Raw genomic sequence first — 22,248 nt, forward strand, 5'->3', positions numbered from 1 at the left:
CAAAGAGGCAGACCCGACTGAGGGACTTTCACTTTCACTTTCAACTCTCTAGACTTCTTTAATCTAGTCTTCGTTTTTTGTCTTGTCAACTGCTTTGCAGAGATCCAGATATACTGTGCTTACAGGGTTCCCTTGATTTGGCAAATTTAGTACCCCTTTCAAAATCTGGGAATGAGGTTTATTTGACATGATTTCTACCTAATGCACTTACGTACACTATTCATAATTCTATCCTTACTTCACAAATATAAATGTTCTACTGAGTAAAGAAGAGGACTTGATTGTAATATATAAGATAAAATAATTATCTCTGAAAAGGTGTAATAAAAAGGATAATGCATATTCTGTTTTGCATTTGATATGCATTTACTAAGTACCTAGTCCGCATCAGACAATAGACACCACAATTTTGGGTAAAAATATGGTTTCTGCCCTCAGAAAGCTTGTCACCTAATAGAGACATAAGACATGTATACATCTCTGAAGAATCTGTTAAACTGATCATAGAGAAGAGTCATGCATGAATTTAGAAAAAGAATACACAACTTCTGGTAGAGACATGGAAGAGATGAGGGAACATTCATGCAGAAGTTGAGATAGAGCTTGAGAAAGTGAGTCAGCTTTTGACAAGGAATGCCATACTAGAAAGAGTAAACAGCCTGAGCAGAGCATGAGGATCTAGAATATTAGGACATGTTTTGTGGAGTTGTAAATTGTGGAATATGACTACAATGTAGGATTTGTGATGAGAACACTAGAGGAAGAGGTAGACAGGTACGTGAATGTCATAGTAAAAATGTGGACTTTGCTAAACAGTAGGGAAATTCTGAAGAATTTTGAAGTAGAAGATCAATATAAGCAAGCTGAGTTATAAGATCACCCATTTATTCAATCAACATGTAAATATTGAGTGCCTACTATTTACCTTCACTGTGCTGGAGATAATATGAAAGCAGACGTGGTCCCTGTCCTCATGGAATTTAGAGGTAGAAAGATTAATCCAATAATCACAGTAGTATAAAATTGCAAGTACCACCAGTCTTGCTGTTGTTCTGTCGCTCAGTCGTGTCTGACTCTGCGACACTATGGTCTGCAGCATGCCAGGCTTCTCTGTCCTTAATCATCTCCCAGAGATTGCTCAAACTCATATCCATTGAGTTGGTAGTGTCATCCAACCATCTCGTCTTCTGTCATCTCCTTCTAGTCCTCTATCATCCCCTTCTCCTCCTGCCTTCAATCTCTCCCAGCATCACGGTCTTTTCTGAAGAGTCAGCTCTTCGCATCAGGTGGCCAAAAGTTTGGAGTTTCAGCTTCAGCATCAGTCCTTTCAGTGAATATTCAGGACTGATTTCCTTTAGGATGGACTGGTTGGATCTCCTTGCAGTCCAGTGGACTCTCAAAAGTCTTCTCCAACACCACAGCTCAAAAACATCAATTCTTCTGCACTCAGCCTTCTTTGTGGTCCAATTCTCACATCCATACATGACTAATGGAAAAATCATAGTTTTGACTAGACGGACCTTTGTTGGCAAAGTCATGTCTCTGCTTTTTAATATGCTGTCTAGGTTTGTCATAGCTTTTCCTCCAAGGAGCAAGCATTTTTTAATTTCGTGGCTGCAGTCAACGTGATTTTGGAGTCCAAGAAAATAAAATCTGTCACTGTTTACATTGTTTCCCCATATATTTGCCATGAAGTGTTGAGACCAGATGCGATGATCTTCATTTTTTGAATGCTGAGTTTTAAGACAGCTTTTTCACTCTCCTCTTTCACCTTCATCAAGAGGCTCTTTAGTTCCTCTTTGCTTTCTTCCATAAGAGTGGTGTTATCTGCATATCTGAGGTTATTGATATTTCTCCCAGTAGTCTTGATTCCAGCTTGTGCTTCACCTAGCCTGGCATTTTGCATGATGTACTCTGCATATAAGTTAAATAAGCAGGGTGACAATATACAGCCTTGACATACTCCTTTTCCAATTTGGAACCAGTCCATTGTTCCATGTCTGGTTGTAACTGTTGCTTCTTGACCTGCATACAGGTTTCTCAGGAGGCAAGTGAGATGCTCTGGTATTCCCATCTCTTGAAGAATTTTCCAGTTTGTTGTGATCCACACAAAGACTTTAGTGTAGTCAATGAAGCAGAAATAGATGTTTTCCTGGAACCCTCTTGCTTTTTCAATGATCCAACAGATGTTGGCAATTTGATCTCTGGTTCCTCTGCCTTTTCTAAATCCAGCTTGAACATCTGGAAGTTCTTGGTTCACGTAGTGTTGAAGCCTAGCTTGGAGAATTTTGAGCATTACTTTCCTAGCATGTGAAATAAGTACAATTGTGCAGTAGTTTGAACATTCTTTGGCATTACCTTTCTTTGGGATTGGAATGAAAACTGACCTTTTTCCAGTCCTGTGGCCACTGCTGAGTTTTCCAAATTTGTTGGCGTATTGAGCACAGCACTTTCACAGCATCATCTTTTAGGACTTGAAATAGCGCAGCTGGAATTCCATCACCTCCACTGGCTTTGTTTGAAGTGATGCTTCCTAAGGCCCACTTGACTTCACATTCCAGGATGTCTGGCTCTAGGTGAGTGATCACACCATCATAGTTTTCAAAGTCATTAAGGTATTTTTTGTATAGTTCTTCTGTGTATTCTTACCACCTCTTCTTAATATCTTCTACTTCTATTAGGTCTACACCATTTCTGTCCTTTATTGTACCCATTTTTGCATGAAATATTCCCTTGGTATCTCTAATTTTCTTGAAGAGATCCTTTGTGAGCTTGTAAAATGGAGACTTAACCTCTTAAAATAGGTCAGGAAAGGATTCCCTGAGGATGTTTAACATGAGAGCTGCAGGATGAGTGGAGTTAATATGTTAAAAACAACAGATGAAGGCTGTACACAGACAAATGTAACACCTCATGTAAACTCCTGCTGCTGAAAGAAAAATGGTGAGTACAAAGACCTATACAGAAGAGTAGTAGAAGGAAAGGAAATGGAAAGGAAGAACTAAGTTCAGAGACCACTGAGTGAGTTCCATTGAAGTGGTTCCATGAAATGAATAAGCATTTAGTCTAAAGTTGCTCAGAATACTTTGCTGATTTTCATTTTACCTTTCATAACATCAAAAGTTCTTAAATTTTCTTCCTCAAACTTCTCTCACAGTTGTTTCTTTTAATTTTTTTTGTTGTTGTTCTTATTTCTACCTAGCATTAGGAAACACACGGTAAAAACTTTCAGTAAAGATCCTTGAGATCTGCTGGTGTCTGCTGCTATATTTTAAGTAAAGGTAATTCACCCATCAGGCATTTCAAGAGGAAATCATAGTAACATTATTCTTTTGATATATAGGGTTGGATGTGTCCAGAGCCTGCATCAGAAAGGGAGGACTTGGTATATTTTGAACATAAGTCATTTTCTAACTTGTGCAAAGAGCGTGATGGAGAATTTACTGGCGAAGAAGAAAGCAGTGCACATGCACTGGAACGGAAGAGTGACAACCCCCTAGATATAGCTGTAACCAGGCTGGCTGATTTGGAGCGGAACATTGAAAGAAGGTATCTGAAGAGCCCCTTAAGTACCACCATTCAGATCAAACTGGATAATGTGGGCACAGTTACTGTCCCTGCTCCTGCACCATCCATTAGTGGTGATGGTGACGGGTAGGTTATTGAGATTAACTTGACAAATTATTGTGCTTCTTTGCTAATTGGAGCCTATTTTCTATTGCCTGTTATCTATGTATCTTCTTGTATGTCTGTGATCCATATGGATCATGCTACTTGCATGGTGCTTTGTAAAAACATTTTTTTTTTTGTTATGTGCGTTGATAATCCTGCAAAGTGATCTTACATTTACCTGGTTGTGACTAAGCTTTGAGGCACGTAGCCACAGTCTGTGCACTACATCAAATTTAGTTGCTTAAACCTTATACTTATTGGCTGTTACATGTTTTTGTCATTGCTTGGCTTTCAGTGTGATGATTGTTTCACATTCAGTAACCATAAATGTGGACATGACCTACTTAATTTTTCTATATTTCAATGCAGAATTGAAGAGGATATTGCTCCAGGGCTCAGGGTATGGAGAAGGGCATTATCAGAAGCTCGCAGTGCTGCACAGGTAGCTCTGTGCATTCAGCAGTTACAGAAATCAATAGCATGGGAAAAATCAATTATGAAAGTTGTAAGTGTTTTTATTTAAGAAATACTATAGCTAATTTACTTTGTCCTGTTTTTTTTTCCAATCTTCAGATATTTCTTAGTTATACTTTATTATCAAAATAATGTATGCTGTACTTGAGAATTTGCTTAATTTTTCAATACTGTATAATTTGATACTTTCCTCCTTATCTTGAGCTTTTTGAAGGAATCGATCAAATGTTACCTTTTGTTTTTAAGATCTTCTCTTTCTCTCCTTTGAATATTGTTTGTAGCTCCAACTGAAGTTGTCTTCTGCATTTTGTCAAATAATAGTTAAGCTAAATGTTTTGAAGGCTCTTTCAATCTTGTAAACATTCCAGTTGCTAACATTACCTGCTATATACATTCACTGCATTCCTGAAATGTCTTTATATTTGTATCAATTTTCTTTTTTTAATGCTAAAAATACTTAGATAAGGAAATGAAATAAAGCGAGACCTCTTCCTTTATGCACTTTTGATAGTTTGATATTGCTGGCATTAAGCATAGATATTTTAGTGTTTCCTCTAACAATTAAAACTATTTCTTTACATTCTTTGTTCAAGCCCAGTTAGTTATCACATAGAGGCCTCTACTTTGTACTAGGCAACAAGTGCTATATATTCAAAATAAAAGCTATATTTCTTTCATCTCCCAGAGATATATTTATTTTAAATCATATATGTGTCCCTTTTCCTTTTATTTATTATAGAAATATATTTTATATGTTGACTTTTATGAATTAATTTTAACAGTTGCTTTTGAATTGCTGATTAGCTTTAAAATTCAAATACTTGAGTTTTGTTTTCATGAATAAGGGTAAAATTCCTTTATTTAAATAGTTGTTCCCCAAAGAAAAGAAGTGATCCTTAAATAATTTGCATTCTTTCCTTCCTTTTTACCTCTCTGCCTAGACTACTCAAGATTTTATTCATTGTATACAAATAAATTTGATTTCTTCTATGGTTTTTCACTTCTTTCTAAAATGTCCATAGAATATGAATCTACAATTTATGTATAACCTATACACAGAAACCCAAAACTTATACCAAACTCTGCCTTTATATTAGTATAGTTACTTTCTGCCATCTTAAGTTTTACTTCAGTTTTTTGCAAATTCCTTTTCCATTGTTATTAATAAATTAATATGCATCCATCATTATTTAACTCCATCTCTCATAATTTTCATTTTTTTAATGTTTAATAATCTATATTTTCTTAAAAAAAACACCACTTCTTTATAAAGAAGGCAGAGTTTTTTATTCAAAGATTAATGAGCTCTTTGAAACCTTTAATTAGAAATACAACAGGACCTATAAGAATCCTCATAATAAGAAGTATCAGAAAGTTAAAGTGCTCAATATCTTTAGAAATATCCTCTTTGCCAGAAACCAAGCTCACTAAGGAAGAAGGAGCTGCCGTAGTTTGCCTTTCGATACTTCTCAGTCCACTACCTACTTTCTGTTGTTTCTAATGTTAAGCCGTCAGCGACATCCACTGTGGTATTCACTGTTTTGTTTTTATTATGGTAGCAAAGTAGTTAAAACTAAAATGCTCCAACACATTGTGAGCTATTACTGTGATTTTCCAAAAAAGTTCAATATATGTTACCCTTTCTTAATAAGTGTCAGAAAATAATTTTTAAATCATAAATGTGAGATGTAAGATGGATTTTTTAGTATTTTTACCTATTATAGAAGATTGTGAGAATTTACTTAATGTTCGTGAACCTGATTTTTAAATTTTTTCATTATAGGGAATTAAATATAACCTTCAAAATATTATTTCTCCATGAATATTCTTATAATAGAAGTTTTAAAAAAATAACTCAGATATGGAGAAATAGTACCATAGTAAAGTATTTAGTTATATGGTTATTAGGAAAGGTCATAAAATAAATACTTACTGTCAGAATATTAAATTCTACTGCTTTCTCTTCTAGTACCCGTGCCAATTTTAGTATTACATGTATATTACATATATTTGATAGCTATTTATTAAGGTGAATAGCATGTATCTGCTGTTGTGGTAAGATTCTTAAGCTATCATTGGTGTACATGTTGAGTTATGAAAGACTATTTTAGACCTTCCCAGGTTAAGATTTAATGTTTTCTTGAAATTAAACAAATTAAATTTGAACAATTAAGGTTTTTTTGTTTTAAGAGTATTTAAATACATAACTTAAAATTAGTATAAATGATTTATAATTTACATGTTTTAATTATTTTAACTTGAAAAATAGTAATGTTTTCAGTTTTGTAATATTTATTACAGGACATTTTCTACTGCTACTGGAAATAAAAATTAAGTGTCAGAATATAATGTCAGTACTTACTGTTTTTTAAAGCTTGAAGTTTTTACTTGTCTAATCATCCTTCTTTCCTTTGTGAAACTTGTTATACAGAATATGTGTGCATGAGAAAAAAGTCTTCTCTCTATAGATTTTAAAATTCTTAATAGTATTAGAAGTTTTTCCACAGAGAAGAAATTATTTTTACTCCTAGAAAGTAAATAATGACCTCTAAATTCTTTAGTTTACTGTAACAGTTTTTTTCCCTTAGAAATCATTTTGTAGGATCCATTTTCTACATTTGTGACACATGTTTGATTTGGGTTGATTTTTGAAGTTTCCTGGTTTAGACATAGTCAAAACATAGGGACATCTTATTATTATTATTTATGATTCTGATACTAATACAAGTTTCCTAATTTTGATCTTAAAAATTACTCTAACTCTTACTTATTTCTTTCTCAGGATATCATGAGGATGCTAAGATAAGCAAATGATGAAATATATTAAAAAATTAAAGTACCATGTATTAAAGCTATTCATTGCTTTATGTGCTCTAATGTCATGTTAATTATTTCATATGTTAATGTGTACATGCTTCTGAAGTGTGTGCAGGCATTCAACCTCTAGCTTTGTTCTTTGCAGTGTACTTGAAATGTGCATTTACCCCAATTGAACTGCTCACCCCGTCATGTGGTCCATATCTGTGTAACGAGAGATACATAGATGTGTATGGCTACTGTTTATTTGTTAGCAAGCGGAATGTTCATTACTAATATGAATTAGGAATTATGGTGTGTTTAATATCCCAATATCTATCATTGATAGCAGAGTCTTAATTTTAAATGATTTTTCATGTATTATAGTACTGCCAGATCTGTCGAAAGGGAGATAATGAAGAACTGCTCCTCCTTTGTGATGGCTGTGACAAAGGCTGTCATACATACTGCCATAGACCCAAGATTACAACTATACCAGATGGGGATTGGTTTTGTCCAGCTTGCATTGCTAAGGTAAGACTGATCTAAAACTTATTTTTTTTATTATACAGCAAAGTGATTCAGTTACATATATATATTTTTCAAGTTACTTTCCATTATAGGTTACTAGGAGATTTTGAATATACTTCCTTTGCTAAACAGTAAATCCTTGTTGCTTATCTATTTTATGTGTAGTAGTTGTATCTGTTAATCCTGTACCCCTAATTTATCCTCCCCCCTCTATCTTTCCTCTTTGGTAACCATAAGTTTGTTTTCTATCCTTGTAAGTCTGTTTCTTGTTCATATAAAGATTAATTTGTATTATTTTTTAGATTCCACATATAAGTGATAAACTATTTGTCTGATTTCACTTAGTGTAATAATTTCTAGGTTCATACATATTACTGCAAATGGGAATATTTCATTCTCTTTTATGGCTGAGTAACAGTCTGATATGTATGTATACCACATCTTCTCAAACCAGTTGTCTGTTTGATGTGCACTTGAATTGTTTCTGTGTCTTGGCTCTTGTAAATAGTGCTGCTGTGAACATTAGGGTACATGTATCTTTTTGAACCAAGAGTTTTCATCTTTTCCAGGTTTATGCCCAGGAGTGGGATAGCTGGATCATATGGGAGCTCTATTTTTATTTTTTTTAAGGAAACTTCATACTCTTTTCCATAGGAGCTATACCAATTTACATTCTCATCAACAGAGTAAGAGGGTTCCCTTTTCTCCACACCCTCTCCAGCATTTATTATGTGTAGACTTTTTGATGATAGCCATTCTAACTGGTATGAGGTAATACCTCATTGTTGTTTTGATGTACTTTTTTCTAATAATTAAACTGACCATCTTTTCACATGCCTGTTAGCCATCTATTTATGTCTTATTTGGAAAATATCTATTTAGGTCTTCTGCCCATTTTTTGACCGGGTTGTTTGTGTTTTTGATATTGAGTTGTATGAGCTGTTTGTGTACTCTGGTTATTAACCCCTTGTCAGTTAATATTGTTTGCAAATATTTTCTCCCAGTCTGGTAGGTCTTTTTGTTTTGTTGTTGTTTTCCTTTGCTGTGGAAAAGCTTTTAAGTTTGATTAAGTCGCATTTATTTTTGCTTTTAAGGCTTCCCTGGTGGCTCAGATGGTAAAAAGTCTGCCTGCAATGAGGGAGAGTGGGGTTTGATCCTTGGGTTAGGAAGATCCCCTGGAGAAGGAAATGGCAACCCACTCCAGTGTTCTTGCTTGGAGAATTCCATGGACAGAGGAGCCTGGCGGGCTACAGTCCATGGGGTTGCAAAGACTCAGACATGACTGAGCGGCTAACAGTGACACTGACTGATTTTTGCTTTTTTTTCTTTTGCCTTGGAAAACTGGACTAAGAAAATATTGCTGTGATTTATGTCCAAGAATGTTTTGTGTATGTTCTCTTCTAGTTTTATGTGTCATGTCTTATATTTACGTCTGAAACTATTTTGAGTTTATTTTTATATATGGTGTGAGGGAGTGTTCCAATTTCATTGATTACTTGTAGCTGTCCAGCTTTTCCAACACCAATTACTGAAGAAACTGTTCTTTCTCCATTATATATTCTTGCCTCCTTTGTTGTAGATTACTTGACTGTAGGTGTATGGGTTTATTTCTAGGCTTTCTGTTCTGTTCCATTGATCCATATGTCTTTGTGCTAATACCACAGTTTTGATTACTGTAGCTTTGTATTAGGTTGGTGCAGAAGTAATTACCGTTTTGACTGTGAACTTTAAATCATTATAACTAGGTTCGAACACATCTTTATTCATCAAAATAGGAATCATTACACTCAACACATTTTGCCAACAAAAAATAAGTTGGTTTATTCCTGTAGTGTAAAAATCTGCGCTTTGGGATTCGACAAACTCTTGGAAAGCATTTTCTGCCTCCTGCTGGTTGTGGAAGCGTTTTCCCTGCAGAAAGTTATCAAGAGATGCTTGAAGATGTAGTAGTCCATTGGTAAGAGATCAGGTGAAAATGGAAGATGAGGCAAAACTTTGTAGCCCAATTCATTCGACTTTTGAAGTGTTGGTTGTGTGACATGTGGTTGGGTGTTGTCGTGGAGAAGTATGGACCCTTTCTGTTGACTGATGCCAGCTGCAACTGTTCCAGTTTTGGTGCATGTCATTGATTTGCTGAGCATACTTCTCAGATGTAATGGTTTAGCTGGGATTCAGAAAGCTGTAGTGAATCAGACACCACCAAACAGTGACCACGACCTTTTTTTGTTGCAAGTTTGGCTTTGGGACTTGCTTCAGAGCTTCTTTGGTGAACTGGTCATCCCTGGTTGTCCTGTAAAATCCACTTTCTGTCACATGTCACAATCTGATTGAGAAATGGTTTGTTGTTGTTGCGTAGAGTAAGAGAAGACAACACTTTAAATTTTTTTGATTTTCAGTCAGCTCATGAGGCACCCACTTATCGAGCTTTTTTCACCTTTCCAGTTTGCTTCCATAGAATGGTAGATGTTGAGTTCTTCAGCAAACTTCTCGTGTAGTTGTAAGCAGATCAGCTTTGATGATTGCTCTCAATTGGTCATTTTCAACGTCCGGTGGCTGGCCCCTCATCTTCAAGGCTTTTGTCTTTTTGCAAAACTTCCTGCACTGCCAATGCACTGTATGTTCATTAGCAGTTCCTGGACTGAATGTGTTGCTGATGTTGCAAGTTATCTCCACTGCTTTATAACCCATTTTGAACTCGAATAAGAAAATAGCTAAAATTTGCTTTTTGTCTAGCATCATTTCCATAGTCCAAAATAAATATAAAATAAACAGTAAGTAGTAAGTCATTAGCAAAAAAAAAGCAAGAAATGCACATTAAAATTATATATAACCTAACCACATTAATTAATAACGTACTCCAATATCAAACAGCAAATTTCAACAACGCCAAAACCACAATTATATTTGTACCAACCTAATAGTATTTTCTGAAGGCTGGAAAGGTTATACCTCCAGCTTTCTTCTTTTTTCCTTAGGATTGCTTTGGTAATTCTGGGTCTTTTGTGATTCCATATAAATTTTAGTATTTTTTAGTAGTATTAATAAGTTTTAAACTTTCAGTCAAAATGAAGCATTTTATATGGATTTTTGAGATACAATTCATATACAATAAAATTCACTTTAAAGTGTGCAATTCAGTGATGTATAATATATTCACAAAGTTGTACAATCATCACCACTATCAAATTCCAGAACATCTTCATGACCCGCTTAAATAATCCTAATACCCATTAGCATTCACTTCCAGTTCCCCTTCTCTTCTCAGCCTTTGGCAACCAATCTACTTCCTATCTCTATGAATTTGCCAATTCTGGTCATTATAGATGTATTAAATCATATAATATGTGGCCTTTTTCTTTCACCTAGCATAATATCTTCGAGGTTCATCTACGTTTCAGCACTTCATTTTAAAGTCAGATGATATTTCATTATATGGATAGACTACATTTTATCTGTTCAGTTGATAGACTTTTGCATTGTTTCTATGTTTTGACTTTTATCAGTAATGCTGCTAGAAATAGTCATATACAAGTTATGAATATGTTTCCACTTTTTTTGGTTATATACCTAAGAGTAGAATTGCTTGGTCATATGGTATTAAGCATATGTATTTTAAGTCACTTTCCATGTCTATGCTAAGTTGCTTCAATCATGTCTGACTCTGTGCGACCCTGTGGACCATAGTCCACCAATCTCCTCTGTCCATGGGATTCTCCAGGCAAGAATACCAGAGTGGGTTGCCATGCCCTCCTCCAGGGGATCTTTCTGACCCAGGAATTGAACCCATGTCTCTTATGTCTCCTGCACTGGCAGGCATTCTTTACCACTAGCACCAGCTGGGAAGTCACTTTCCAGTCACATATAAATCAGAAACCTATGAACTCTCATACAAATTGATTAAGGAGAAGCAATATGATAAAATAGAAAGAGATGAGTTTTAGAGTTACAATGTAAGTGTGAAAGGGTTAGAATGTATTGAGGACCAGACTCACTATTAGGTTTTCTTTATCTCACTCTCTTCCATGTTTAATCTCTTGACTTAATTATTACCAGTAACTGCCACCTCTTCATAAACTCAGTTTCAAATGTCCATCTATCCACTGCCTCCTTCTTTCCCATTCACTCTCTCTAGCACTCCTACTCCAATAATTCTTTGATCTCATCAGGACCTTCAGTTCATTTATCTTGAGACCTTCTCACTGTCCCTCTCCACCTTCATGTCTTCTTTTTGTTCCTATAATCACAGCATCTACCCTTAGCTTCTGTTCCTCTCTCTCACTTGGTAAAACCGTCATTCTGGTTAATCCAATTCTCTGACTTCTCTAGTAACTTAATATTCAGATACAAAGGTGTCTTGAATGTGACTGGAGAGAACACCCAGCCTTTTAAATTTAAGGCTAAGAGGGCCTTTAATGGTGCCTGATAATTTAGTGTCTTCTATTCTCAGTCTCAGCTGATGATGTTACTCTCATTTTACTATGAACATGGAAGCCATCATAAGAAAATATCACAAAAATCCATCACACCTACCATACTTTCTATATCTGGACTAGCATCCTCTACCTTCCATCCTGTTGCCACGAACTGCTTGTGCCCCTAACTAAGTCAATTAGCCAACTTATGCTTCAGATCCCATCCCCATATCACCTCCTTAGGAGAATGAGGAACACCTCTAGCAGTTCTGTCTTCTCCCGCACCATCAGTTTCTACTTCTGCACTGGGTTCTTTCTCATCAGACTACTAACATGATACGATTTCTCCCATATTACAAAAGCTAAACAAAAACTCTCTTTTAGCCTCACTTCTCCCTTGATCCACTTCCCCAATTTCTCCCCTTCCCTTTGCTGAAAAGTTTTCTGTTATGGTTCTCTCCAATTTCTCTCCTCCGATTTACTCTTAAACTCATTCCAGTCATATTTTTACCTCTATGACATCTTCAAAATTGTTCTTACAGTGCCCACAAATGATTTCCACATTGCTCAGTCCAATGACTACTGCTCAGATCATCTAACTTAATATTTAAATTTGATAAAGTGGAACTTCCCCTCCTCCTTGATATTCTGTCTTCACTTGTCTTCTAGGATACCATACTCATCTGGTGTTCTTCCTGACTTTGCTCCTTTTCAGTCTCCTTTGCTAGTTTTTCTCACTTCCCAGATCTATAAATATTGGAGTACTTTTCTTAACTTCAAAGTTATGTCTATAAAATGGAATAGAATATCTGCTTTGTGGGGATTTGTGAGGATCAGATATGCTTGTGTGTCTGAAGGTTTTTATAACTTCAAAAAATTCTCTGATATATTTATATTCATACTTTATTATATTTTATATTTATATATTATATTTTCTATTTACAAAATAGCAGAAGTCTCACATGGCATGGTATTCACTAATAATTGCTTTTTTATTTCTTGTTGCTTGATCATTTTTGTCATATAGAGTTAAATGTAGTTTAATAATAATCTTCACTGGTTGTACATAAATTATCTTTTAGTTTCAAACTGTCAAGTGAAAGAAAGTTTCTCTACTACTTTGTGAATTACTAACAAATCAGTGTCTTCGGGCCTGGGGGTACCATCTGGTAGGCTATAGGAAGTCTTGTTTTCTGTCAGTTTGCTTAAATTAGCATTCTGGTGTCTGTCATTTCAGTACCAGACTAGAGGTCTGTAATCCTATCCAAGCACTTCTATGTAAATGCAGCTTTCTAAGTCTCTGCCCTGTTTTGCTTTGGGGTTTTTCTGTTTGTTTGTTTCTTGGCCATGCTGTGAGGCTTGTGGAATCTTAGTTCCCCAGCCAAGGATTGTACCCAGGCCCACAGCAAAGAAAGCAGACAGTCTTAACCACTGGACCACCAAGGAATTCCCTTTCTATTGTTTTTTAAAAGTGATGTATTAGATGTTAGTCGCCCAGTCATGTCCAACTCTTTGCAACCCCGCCAGGCTCCTCTGTCCGTGGAACTCTCCAGGCAAGAGTACTGGAGTGAGTAGCCATTCCCTTCTCCATGGGATCTTCCTGACCCAGGGATTGAACCCAGGTCTCCTGCATTCCAGGCAGATTCTTTACCAGCTGATCCACCAGGAAGCCCGAGCTTCTTATAGCAATAGAAACACTATAACCATTTAATTTTGATACATATAGATTTTTAAAGTTAAGGTTTTAAAAATGTTTCCAGTAATTCAGTTATTTTCAAATATTTATACTATACAATTTGCTCTCAAATGGCTATTTCTGCATACATCATTGTGACTAAGTGTATACACACACACACACATACACTGTATTAAAGATATATATATATTCTCTCTGTCACAGAATTAAAGACTTGTGTGTGTATATATATATGTATTTATACACAATCATATACACAAATAAGAAATTCTAAATTCCAGTGCCTAAAAAGCCAAATAAAATAACACAAAAGCATCAGGCGGGACTATAGCAAATAGGAAGGTCAAGTCGTACCCCTATTTTTATGTAACAGTCATCACTCAACTCCTGCAAATTGTTATCATGTAGACATGTGGGCCCAGTGTTCCAGGATCTACTAGTATTTCAAAATTATGGATTTTATGCATATTCTTGCAAATGTTAAATATTGGCAACAAATTCAGAATTTATATAAGCATTATGGCCAAACCACAACACATTCTGTGGCCTGTTTATAGTCTGTGAACCACCAGTTCACAACTTCTGATATATAATTACACAAACATAACAGAAATGGGCCCTTATATATGTGTAAGCTGATAGATTCTACTTAAGACTTACTAAAGTTTCTCTTTGGATTTGGACTCTAATAAGATAGAAAGGGTGGGGAAGGTGGGGAGTCTGTGCAAGAACACAGACATCTGGTAATACCGGTTCTGTATAAAAGCTGCTTGTAAAAGTATATGTATGTGCATAATCCAATAAGGTAAGCATGATAAACATCATTTATCAAAGAAATAAAGAGGCTCCATTATCTTTTTAAAACATCACAAAGAGTCATTTAAATTTCATGTTTTCTTACTATGAGTATTAATTTGTTAGAATATGATCCCAAGTAATATTTTAGTTTACATAGGAACTAGAAATTATTCCTGAGCTTTTCCTCTTTTTAAGTAACACAGTTACTCAGTCTAACTTAATCTTCATTAAACAGACCTTTTCCTCATGAATTAAGCTTTCTCTTTCTGTTTTTCTAGTGCTGAAAACTTTCAGGGCATAATATTAAAACAAAATAATCAGATTTTAGTAAATAAAAATTAATAAACTAAATGAAGAAGAGACTTAGTAAAACATTTTAATTTTATTCCAATTTCAAGAGGTAGTGATTCTTTGATACGGTATGGGGAAGGTGTTAGATTTATGGTTTCTCTTATTATTTTAGCCAATTAAAATATCTCTTTAATTATACTTTTACCTTACTAATAGAGAACCAAATACTTTTAATTGTTTGATTAAAAGCGATTTTTCAAAATAAAGATAGAAGAGGTCCTGAAATCGTCAAAGAAATTGATATGAAATACTCCAGAAAAATGTTTTTCAGCCAAATTCATTCCAAGAATACATCTAGCTTTAAACTATCGCTAGATTGAATCTGACTCTTAAGTTTTAAGTCTACGATTTCTTAATTATCTGGTTAAGAAAGAAGATCGTTTTCTAAAAGAGGACAACTATCCTGGAAAATTAAAACAAAAGCCATGCATTACCAATATCTTTGCACTGATATTCGTCAATGATCTATTATATTTATTGTAACATTTAAGTCTGAAAATACAGATTTATTTCCCTATTTCTAAATTGAGGGGTAGGAAAGAGCTTAATCATTATATCAATGTGCTGCCTGCAAATTGTAGTTAGACTGCATAAGGTCATGTTGAGCTTTTTGTTCTGTTTTGTTTTTTCATACAATTTTAGAGCTAGAATGACTTTACCAATTGTGTGGCATGTCTTTTTTATTTTACAAGTGAGATAATGGAGACTCACAGATATTTTGTACAAAGTTCCATAGCTAGTAACTGACAGTCATAGCTACAATTCATGTTCTTTGATTCCAAATATAATCTCTTTTATACTATTTCTTTATTGTTTTCCTCACATATTGACATTTTTTTCTCTTCCTTCACCTTTGCTTTGTTCGCATCTGGTAACCACAACTTTGTGGAACTCTATCCTTGTAGAAAATGCCTTTTTTCTTTATCTATTAGTGGAAAGAAGTATCAATTTCCAAGTATATTTGATTGCTTACAAAGGACTTCTCTGTTTAACACTTCACGAGCTATTTTCCTTGTTTTGGTCTACCTTTTTAATTATCTCTTCAACTTGCTTATTAATAAGGTCTGTATTTTTGTTTATATTCATCTTTGTTAAAATTATATTGTGCTCCAAAAAGTAGTACTTTGTGTCTTTAAAGTCATGCTGCTGGTGACCTGGACTCAGAAACAGTGCTGCCAAGTTCTGTGGTACCAAAGATTGATTGCCATGTGACCAACATCATCAGATCTTAAGAACTCCTAAAATAATTGTTCATGCTTTATTAGATTTTTTGCCTCATATTATAGGAGAAAAAAATTCATAGATCTCTCTTGAAATTATCAACCTTCTAGATCAGAGATAATATTCTTTTTGTTTGCCCTGTCAGACTTTCATAACATAAAATAATAAAAGGCCTCTCAACAGTTATTTTTCTTACACCTCATTTCCTTTTTTTTAAATTAAAGGCAAGTGGTCAAACCCTAAAAATCAAAAAACTTCATGTCAAAGGAAAAAAGAGTGAGTCAAAAAAAGGCAAGAAAGTGACTTTACCAGGGGATACTGAAGATGAAGACTCTGCATCAACAAGCAGTTCACTGAAAAGAGGAGTCAAAGACCTGAAGAAAAGAAAAATGGAGGACAGCAATTCTATTAACTTATCAAAGCAAGAAAGTTTTACTTCTGTTAAGAAGCCTAAAAGAGATGACTCCAAGGACCTAGCTCTTTGCAGGTATTATTATTTCAGTTCTCATGTACTGTAGATTTACAGCTTCCCATTTTATTTGCTTAGAAATCACCTACCATAGTAAGAAAACTTTTTGACAGTTTGTGTAAATAGGAAATGAAAGTCTATGGTATATCTTTTTAAAAAAATTAATTTGCATTTTTTACTTGAAAGATTGGAAAGCTAAATTTTTAATAAAAATAGATGTTTCTAAAGCATAGATACTGATTTCAGACATTATTTTCTTTAGTATGATCCTTACTGAAATGGAAACTCATGAGGATGCATGGCCTTTTCTACTTCCTGTAAACTTGAAACTTGTTCCTGGTTATAAGAAAGTTATTAAGAAGCCTATGGATTTTTCCACAATTAGAGAGAAATTAAGTAGTGGACAGTAAGTAAATCATTTCAGTTCAATATCCATTGAATGCTTGGTTTATGCTGGGTACTTTTCTAGTGAGCCAAAAATACATTAATTAACAACAAAGACATAGGCTCTGCCTATGGAGGGGTGTGTGTGTTTGATCAGGGTAGCAGAGTATGTAAGACAAATCAATTAAGATTATTTAAATATTTAAAAAGCTGTGCGATAAAGCTTTCTGACATTGGAAAGGCACTAAACCCAGCCTGGAAGGTAAGGAAAAGTATCAAGAAAACCTCCAAAGTAAATAACATGTAACCTAGAGCTTGTACTGTATATCAGTGGAACACTGACACTATCTCATGTAACTTTAATGAAAATTGACCCTGTAATATTTTTCAGATTATTACAGTGAAGGGATAGAAGATCACTGGAAATGTTAAATAGTAAAAGCCTTATTGTGGGTTGTTGGAGAATACTGAAAATGCGTTTATTAAATGTGGAAGAATATTATTATCTGCTCTTCTCTACCCTATTATCTTTGTGATCCTATCCAAAGAGCAAAATGACTTCTGGCCACAGTTAATGATCTTTGCTAGATTGCCTCAGACTTCTGCCAGAGCAGCAGCTGTTAGATAGTGGCATTTAGTTGGTTCTGGACATTGGATACTAGTTCTGGACATTTTGGAGCCACAAGAATAAGGCTATTTGCTTACAAAACAAGCCCACACAAAAGCACTCTTCGTGTCAGTGGCCAGGAGCTGTGCATCTACATTCCGTACCAGTTTAGCTCAGTATATAGGCTGTGCCCATCACTTCAAGCAAAACCATTAAAAAATATGGAGAAATAAGGAAATTTATATTTTAAAAAACTATAAAATATATTTAATTGCATTATCATATTCTTCCTGGATATTATTTTGGTTAAAATCTCTGTAGCCTATAATCCACACTCAATTTAGAAGAGTTGCATAGAGCTTAACTCATAAAGATCAGTGACTGTCTTATATGTATGAAATTATTTACAAGATTGACCAAATGACTAGTTTATTTCTCTGGAGGCTGAACTGTCAGTTTTTTAAAGAATTATATCCATTTCACTTTACTATTTTTTTTAATTTCCAAAGGGACCTGCTCTGACTCAGAAAACATTAAAACTATTGATTCTAATACAATCCAAATAGCAGAAACTTCTGTCTATATATGAACTAGTCCTTTTGCTTTCTCTATCAAAATACTCAGACTTTAAGGAGGGTAGCATGGACTTTGTAGTCATCATGACCAGGACAGAAACTTACACAGGAAGACCTTCCCAGTGTTTAATTCCTGACTTTACCTTGCATAATTCTCCAGTTCATGGATAGAGGATGAAGCTAAACCTCAAAATAAGCAGGCTTATATATTAACACAGAATTACCAGAAGATCTGCAAAATCAAAGCTCCCTTTTGAGAATGGGTCCTAGTGAATGCAGGAGGTCAAAGCAGAGGCAAGCAGATAGAAGCAGTTCTTTATCATCTTATTTGTGATGTCAGCCATATGGGAGGCAAAATTCAGAGAATTCAGGCTCTTCCAACTTTGAGTTGTTTTATTAAACCCAAATTAACGAGTGGGGACTCAACCTCATACAGTATTTCAATTTTTAAACTAAAACAACTTAAGAGAACAGTGGGGAGGAAGTAGCTTACTGTAATGAGTCTTCCTGGTTCCATAGGCTGCCTTTCCTTTCGTAAAAGAAGGGCCCAGACGTGGGGATTGCACTTACTTCACTAGAATCTCACCTAGAATTCTCTCCTGGATTTGTCTCCCTAGCATTAATCATTAACCTTTTCTTGTAGTAAGGAACAGTATAAAGAGAGAAATATTTCTCAAGGTAACTTTAAAATATTTTATAAAAATTATTCCCACACATGTTACCTGATTGCATTTATGTAAAATGTCCAGAATAGGTTAATGTATAGAGACAAAAGGAAGGGTTGATGGTTGCCAGGGGCTAGAGATAGGAAGGAATAGAGTATATGCTTAATGGATTAAGAGGTTCCTTTTGGGAATCTAGAACCTAGGTTCTGGAATCTAGGTAGTACAATGTTTTGAGTGTGCTAAATACCTTAATTATCTACTTTAAATGGTTAATTTGATGTTATGTGAATTTCACCTTAATTTAAAAAATAATAATTCCTAGAAGAACTGGAAAATAGATGAGGTTACATAGGGTTTACAGCTCTGTGAACTCATTACAGATAAAGAAATTTTTCTCTTTCATTGTTGCACTTATTAGAAGGTAGAAGTGAAAAGACTGTACAAAGTATTTCATCAAATAAATAATTCCACTTTTACCAGGTCTCAAAGCTTCAGTGTGTGCTCCATATGTACTTCTAATGGATAAATTATTTTAGTATCCAATTAGTATACTATTGCTTTGGCTTGGGTTGGCTTGAAAGGCACTACTCCTTTTTACCAATAAGTTTAGGCATATTCATGCAGCTTTCAGTTCTCTTCTCTGGGTTCTTTCAGGGAAAGAGAACTGGGATTATCCTACCAAAGACAGCACTGAGTGCTTTTCATTGAAAGCAGTTCCTAATGTTATCTCCAGTAAAGAGAGAGCACGTGCTTTTTTTGCTTATTTTGGATCATCATACTGTAGTGTTTGAGCAAGAGTGTATCTGAAGAGAGAAGAAAAATGGGAAAGGAGCAAGGTTTAAACAGAGGGACCAACCCTGGGATGTATGTAAAAGCTACAGGGCAGATGTCATGTTCATAGTGCATAGGAAGCATTTATATTATTTTTACTGCAGCTAAATATTTTTGAATGTGAATAATAGGGCACTACAAGTGATACAGTTGGTCAGAGTTAATAAATCAGTTGGAATGAATCCAGTAACAGAATTGTGATACAGGTTCAACAGGAATTTGGATGTAAGAAAAATGCTAGTTTGTTGAAATATATCGTGATCCTCAGGAGAAGTCTGTTCTACATTTAACCTGCCTTTAAATTCTGTAAGTTCAGAACACATGCAGTTTTTTAAATGTCCCATTTATAAGATGGTATAATGTGTTTTATATCAGTTTAAAAGCAGCTACCCTATTTCTTTTTCTTTTTGCTTTCAGTTTTACATTTAATCTTTTATTACCTCTTTCTTTATCTGCAAAATGAAACTAGTCTACAAAAGCAATCTCTAATCATGTGTTTTCTTCCAGGTATCCAAACCTTGAAACTTTTGCTCTAGATGTCAGGCTTGTTTTTGACAACTGTGAAACATTTAATGAAGATGATTCTGATATAGGCAGAGCTGGCCACAGTATGAGAAAGTATTTTGAAAAAAAGTGGACAGATACTTTCAAAGTGAGCTGAAGTTATAATAATCTTTTCTTTTTTTCCCTTTTAAATAAGGACGAATGAGACCAGCAATGTGAACTGTATTTACACACATGTGCAAGGCACATACATAATGACCTTTTTTCCCTTAAAATAAGTATCACGAAAAAAAAAGTATCAGAAGAATGATACCATTTTTAAAGGCTTCACTCCTACAACAACCAAGGCCTTTTGGTTATGGGTTTGTGTGATTTATCAGCTAATTTAGGTAGAACAGGGAAGCACACCCAAAGAATTTTCAAAGGAAAGGGTGTTATAGTGCAATAGCAATTAAAATATATCAAATCGCACTGAATATTCAACACCAGAGCTCTAACATGGGAAATGGTTCTTTCCCTCTCAATAAATATCTATTTTTCATTTTTTTACTTTGTAGTTTATTTTTTAGTGAATGTATTTAATTTTATGAATTATTTATGATTAAACCACATCCAGAATCTTCGTTTTCTGTGAAAAGGAAGAACTAGAAAAATTGCTTTAAATCTTGAAAATACAACAAGGAATGTTTTAAAATATAAAACAAAGCCAAGTTAAACTGTTTACACTGATGTGCTATAAAAGCACCAAAAATAAACTTTACTGTAGAGTTACAAGTACATTTATATATATATACATATATATATATATATGTTGCTGCATCACTTGTGTAGTTAAATTGTATTTCAAAACAGTGAAGAAAAATTGACATGTATATACTGTTCATTATTGTTTATATTAAGTCTTGTTTTAAATATGTATTATGTGTATATATTGTTTGCAGACATTATTGTTTATGCCTTAGAAGGATTGTAGCATTTTATTTTAGTCTGAAGGTAATTATAGCTATACAGCTTGTACAGTAATTATCCTCTACCAACACTGTGGCGTCTCCTTGATCTTGGTAGTGCCTGCCTTTGAAACAGGGTGTAGGGGATATTAGTTTTCCATTTTTTCTATTTTGTTATATAATTTTAAGCCACCAGGGCCTAAATTAAAGTATAATCATTTGTATCCATGTGGAATAAAATTGTGACAATTTCCTACGCACACAGTATTTTTTCATAGAAACATTTCCCTCCCATTTGCCTTGCCTCAGAAATAAATTTACAAGACATTTGTAACCACTGTGTTTTATCTACTGTGTGTTGTGGTGGCCTGTTGGAGGCAAATAGATCAGAATTTTTTTGTACCTATGTAAGAGTACTTGAAGTTTTATTTAAAATAAAATGTTGTGGAAAAGGTAGCATTCTTTTTTTTAGGAGTGTTATTTTTCACTACTATGTGTGGCACGGATACAATAAAAACTTTTACAAACTAGTTTTTTAGTTTTTCTTAATGAACTTGGAAATATTAAAACAAAACTAGTTGATTAATTTGCTTTTCACAGAATCATAAAGGAGGAGCATCAGAACACTGGGTGGGGTGGAGGAAGGTGGTCTTACATAATGTGACTTTCGTTAGTCTCTGAACCTCTCTGGACCACGTTTTATTGTTTATTTTAAGGTCTTGTTCTGATAGGTGAAATGTCTCTATTGTAAACATACAACCCAGTTGTCAAGAAAGATTGGTCATATAAATTCATCTAATAAGTCATGAGGTACAAGTTCAAGTGTTTTATGATTTGATGCCTTACTGGGGTCTTAGGAATCATCAATGAACAGGATAGGCATAGGCCCTGCTTTCATGGAGCTTACAGTCTAGCGGAGAAGTGATTCTTAGATAATGTCCTCATACAGGGCCTTTAATAAGTAGTGCAGGGAGAATAGAAGAGTTTTGAAGAAATATTAAACTTTAAAATGCTTCATAGCCACAGAGTATTTTCTAAAATTCCTAGATTGTTTGTGAAGGTTTATATGAAAATCAGCTGTTATTATGTAAATATGTCAGTTACTGTTAACCAAATATTACAATGATGCCTTAAGGAGCTGGTGCTCAATCAAAAATACCATGTGGAACAGAGAACAATGTGGGGCTGTGAATTAAGTGTGTGGTTTTTGTGTTTATAGAATTGGCTGCCAGATGCTCCATGGGGAGTTGTCTCCATGGGAGTGTTTTGCCTAAGGGATCATACATGCTTAAAGATCATATGTGCTTACATTACT

The 22,248-nt window shown here is 34.5% G+C and overlaps 1 protein-coding gene across 9 annotated transcripts in view; it reads left to right on the plus strand.

Annotated features, from left to right (window-relative positions):
• Positions 1–21,463, plus strand: part of BAZ2B (bromodomain adjacent to zinc finger domain 2B) — a 407,867-nt gene extending 386,404 nt beyond the window's left edge. For 6 of the 9 annotated variants that reach the window (XM_020880366.2, XM_020880357.2, XM_020880349.2 and 3 more), the window contains 6 exons: positions 3,344–3,654; positions 4,042–4,177; positions 7,330–7,476; positions 16,176–16,438; positions 16,683–16,826; positions 19,990–21,463. In XM_020880366.2, the coding sequence (XP_020736025.2) occupies positions 3,344–3,654; positions 4,042–4,177; positions 7,330–7,476; positions 16,176–16,438; positions 16,683–16,826; positions 19,990–20,143 (1,155 nt within the window). In that variant the 3' untranslated portion in view covers positions 20,144–21,463. The remainder of the gene's footprint in view (positions 1–3,343; positions 3,655–4,041; positions 4,178–7,329; positions 7,477–16,175; positions 16,439–16,682; positions 16,827–19,989) is intronic. The other 3 variants (XM_020880363.2, XM_020880367.2, XM_020880369.2) reach the window with 1 other exon arrangement.
• The last annotated feature ends 785 nt before the right edge of the window (positions 21,464–22,248 follow it).

The sequence above is a fragment of the Odocoileus virginianus genome, chromosome 13 (genome assembly GCF_023699985.2).
Source record: "Odocoileus virginianus isolate 20LAN1187 ecotype Illinois chromosome 13, Ovbor_1.2, whole genome shotgun sequence".
In the NCBI taxonomy this organism is placed as follows: domain Eukaryota; kingdom Metazoa; phylum Chordata; class Mammalia; order Artiodactyla; family Cervidae; genus Odocoileus; species Odocoileus virginianus.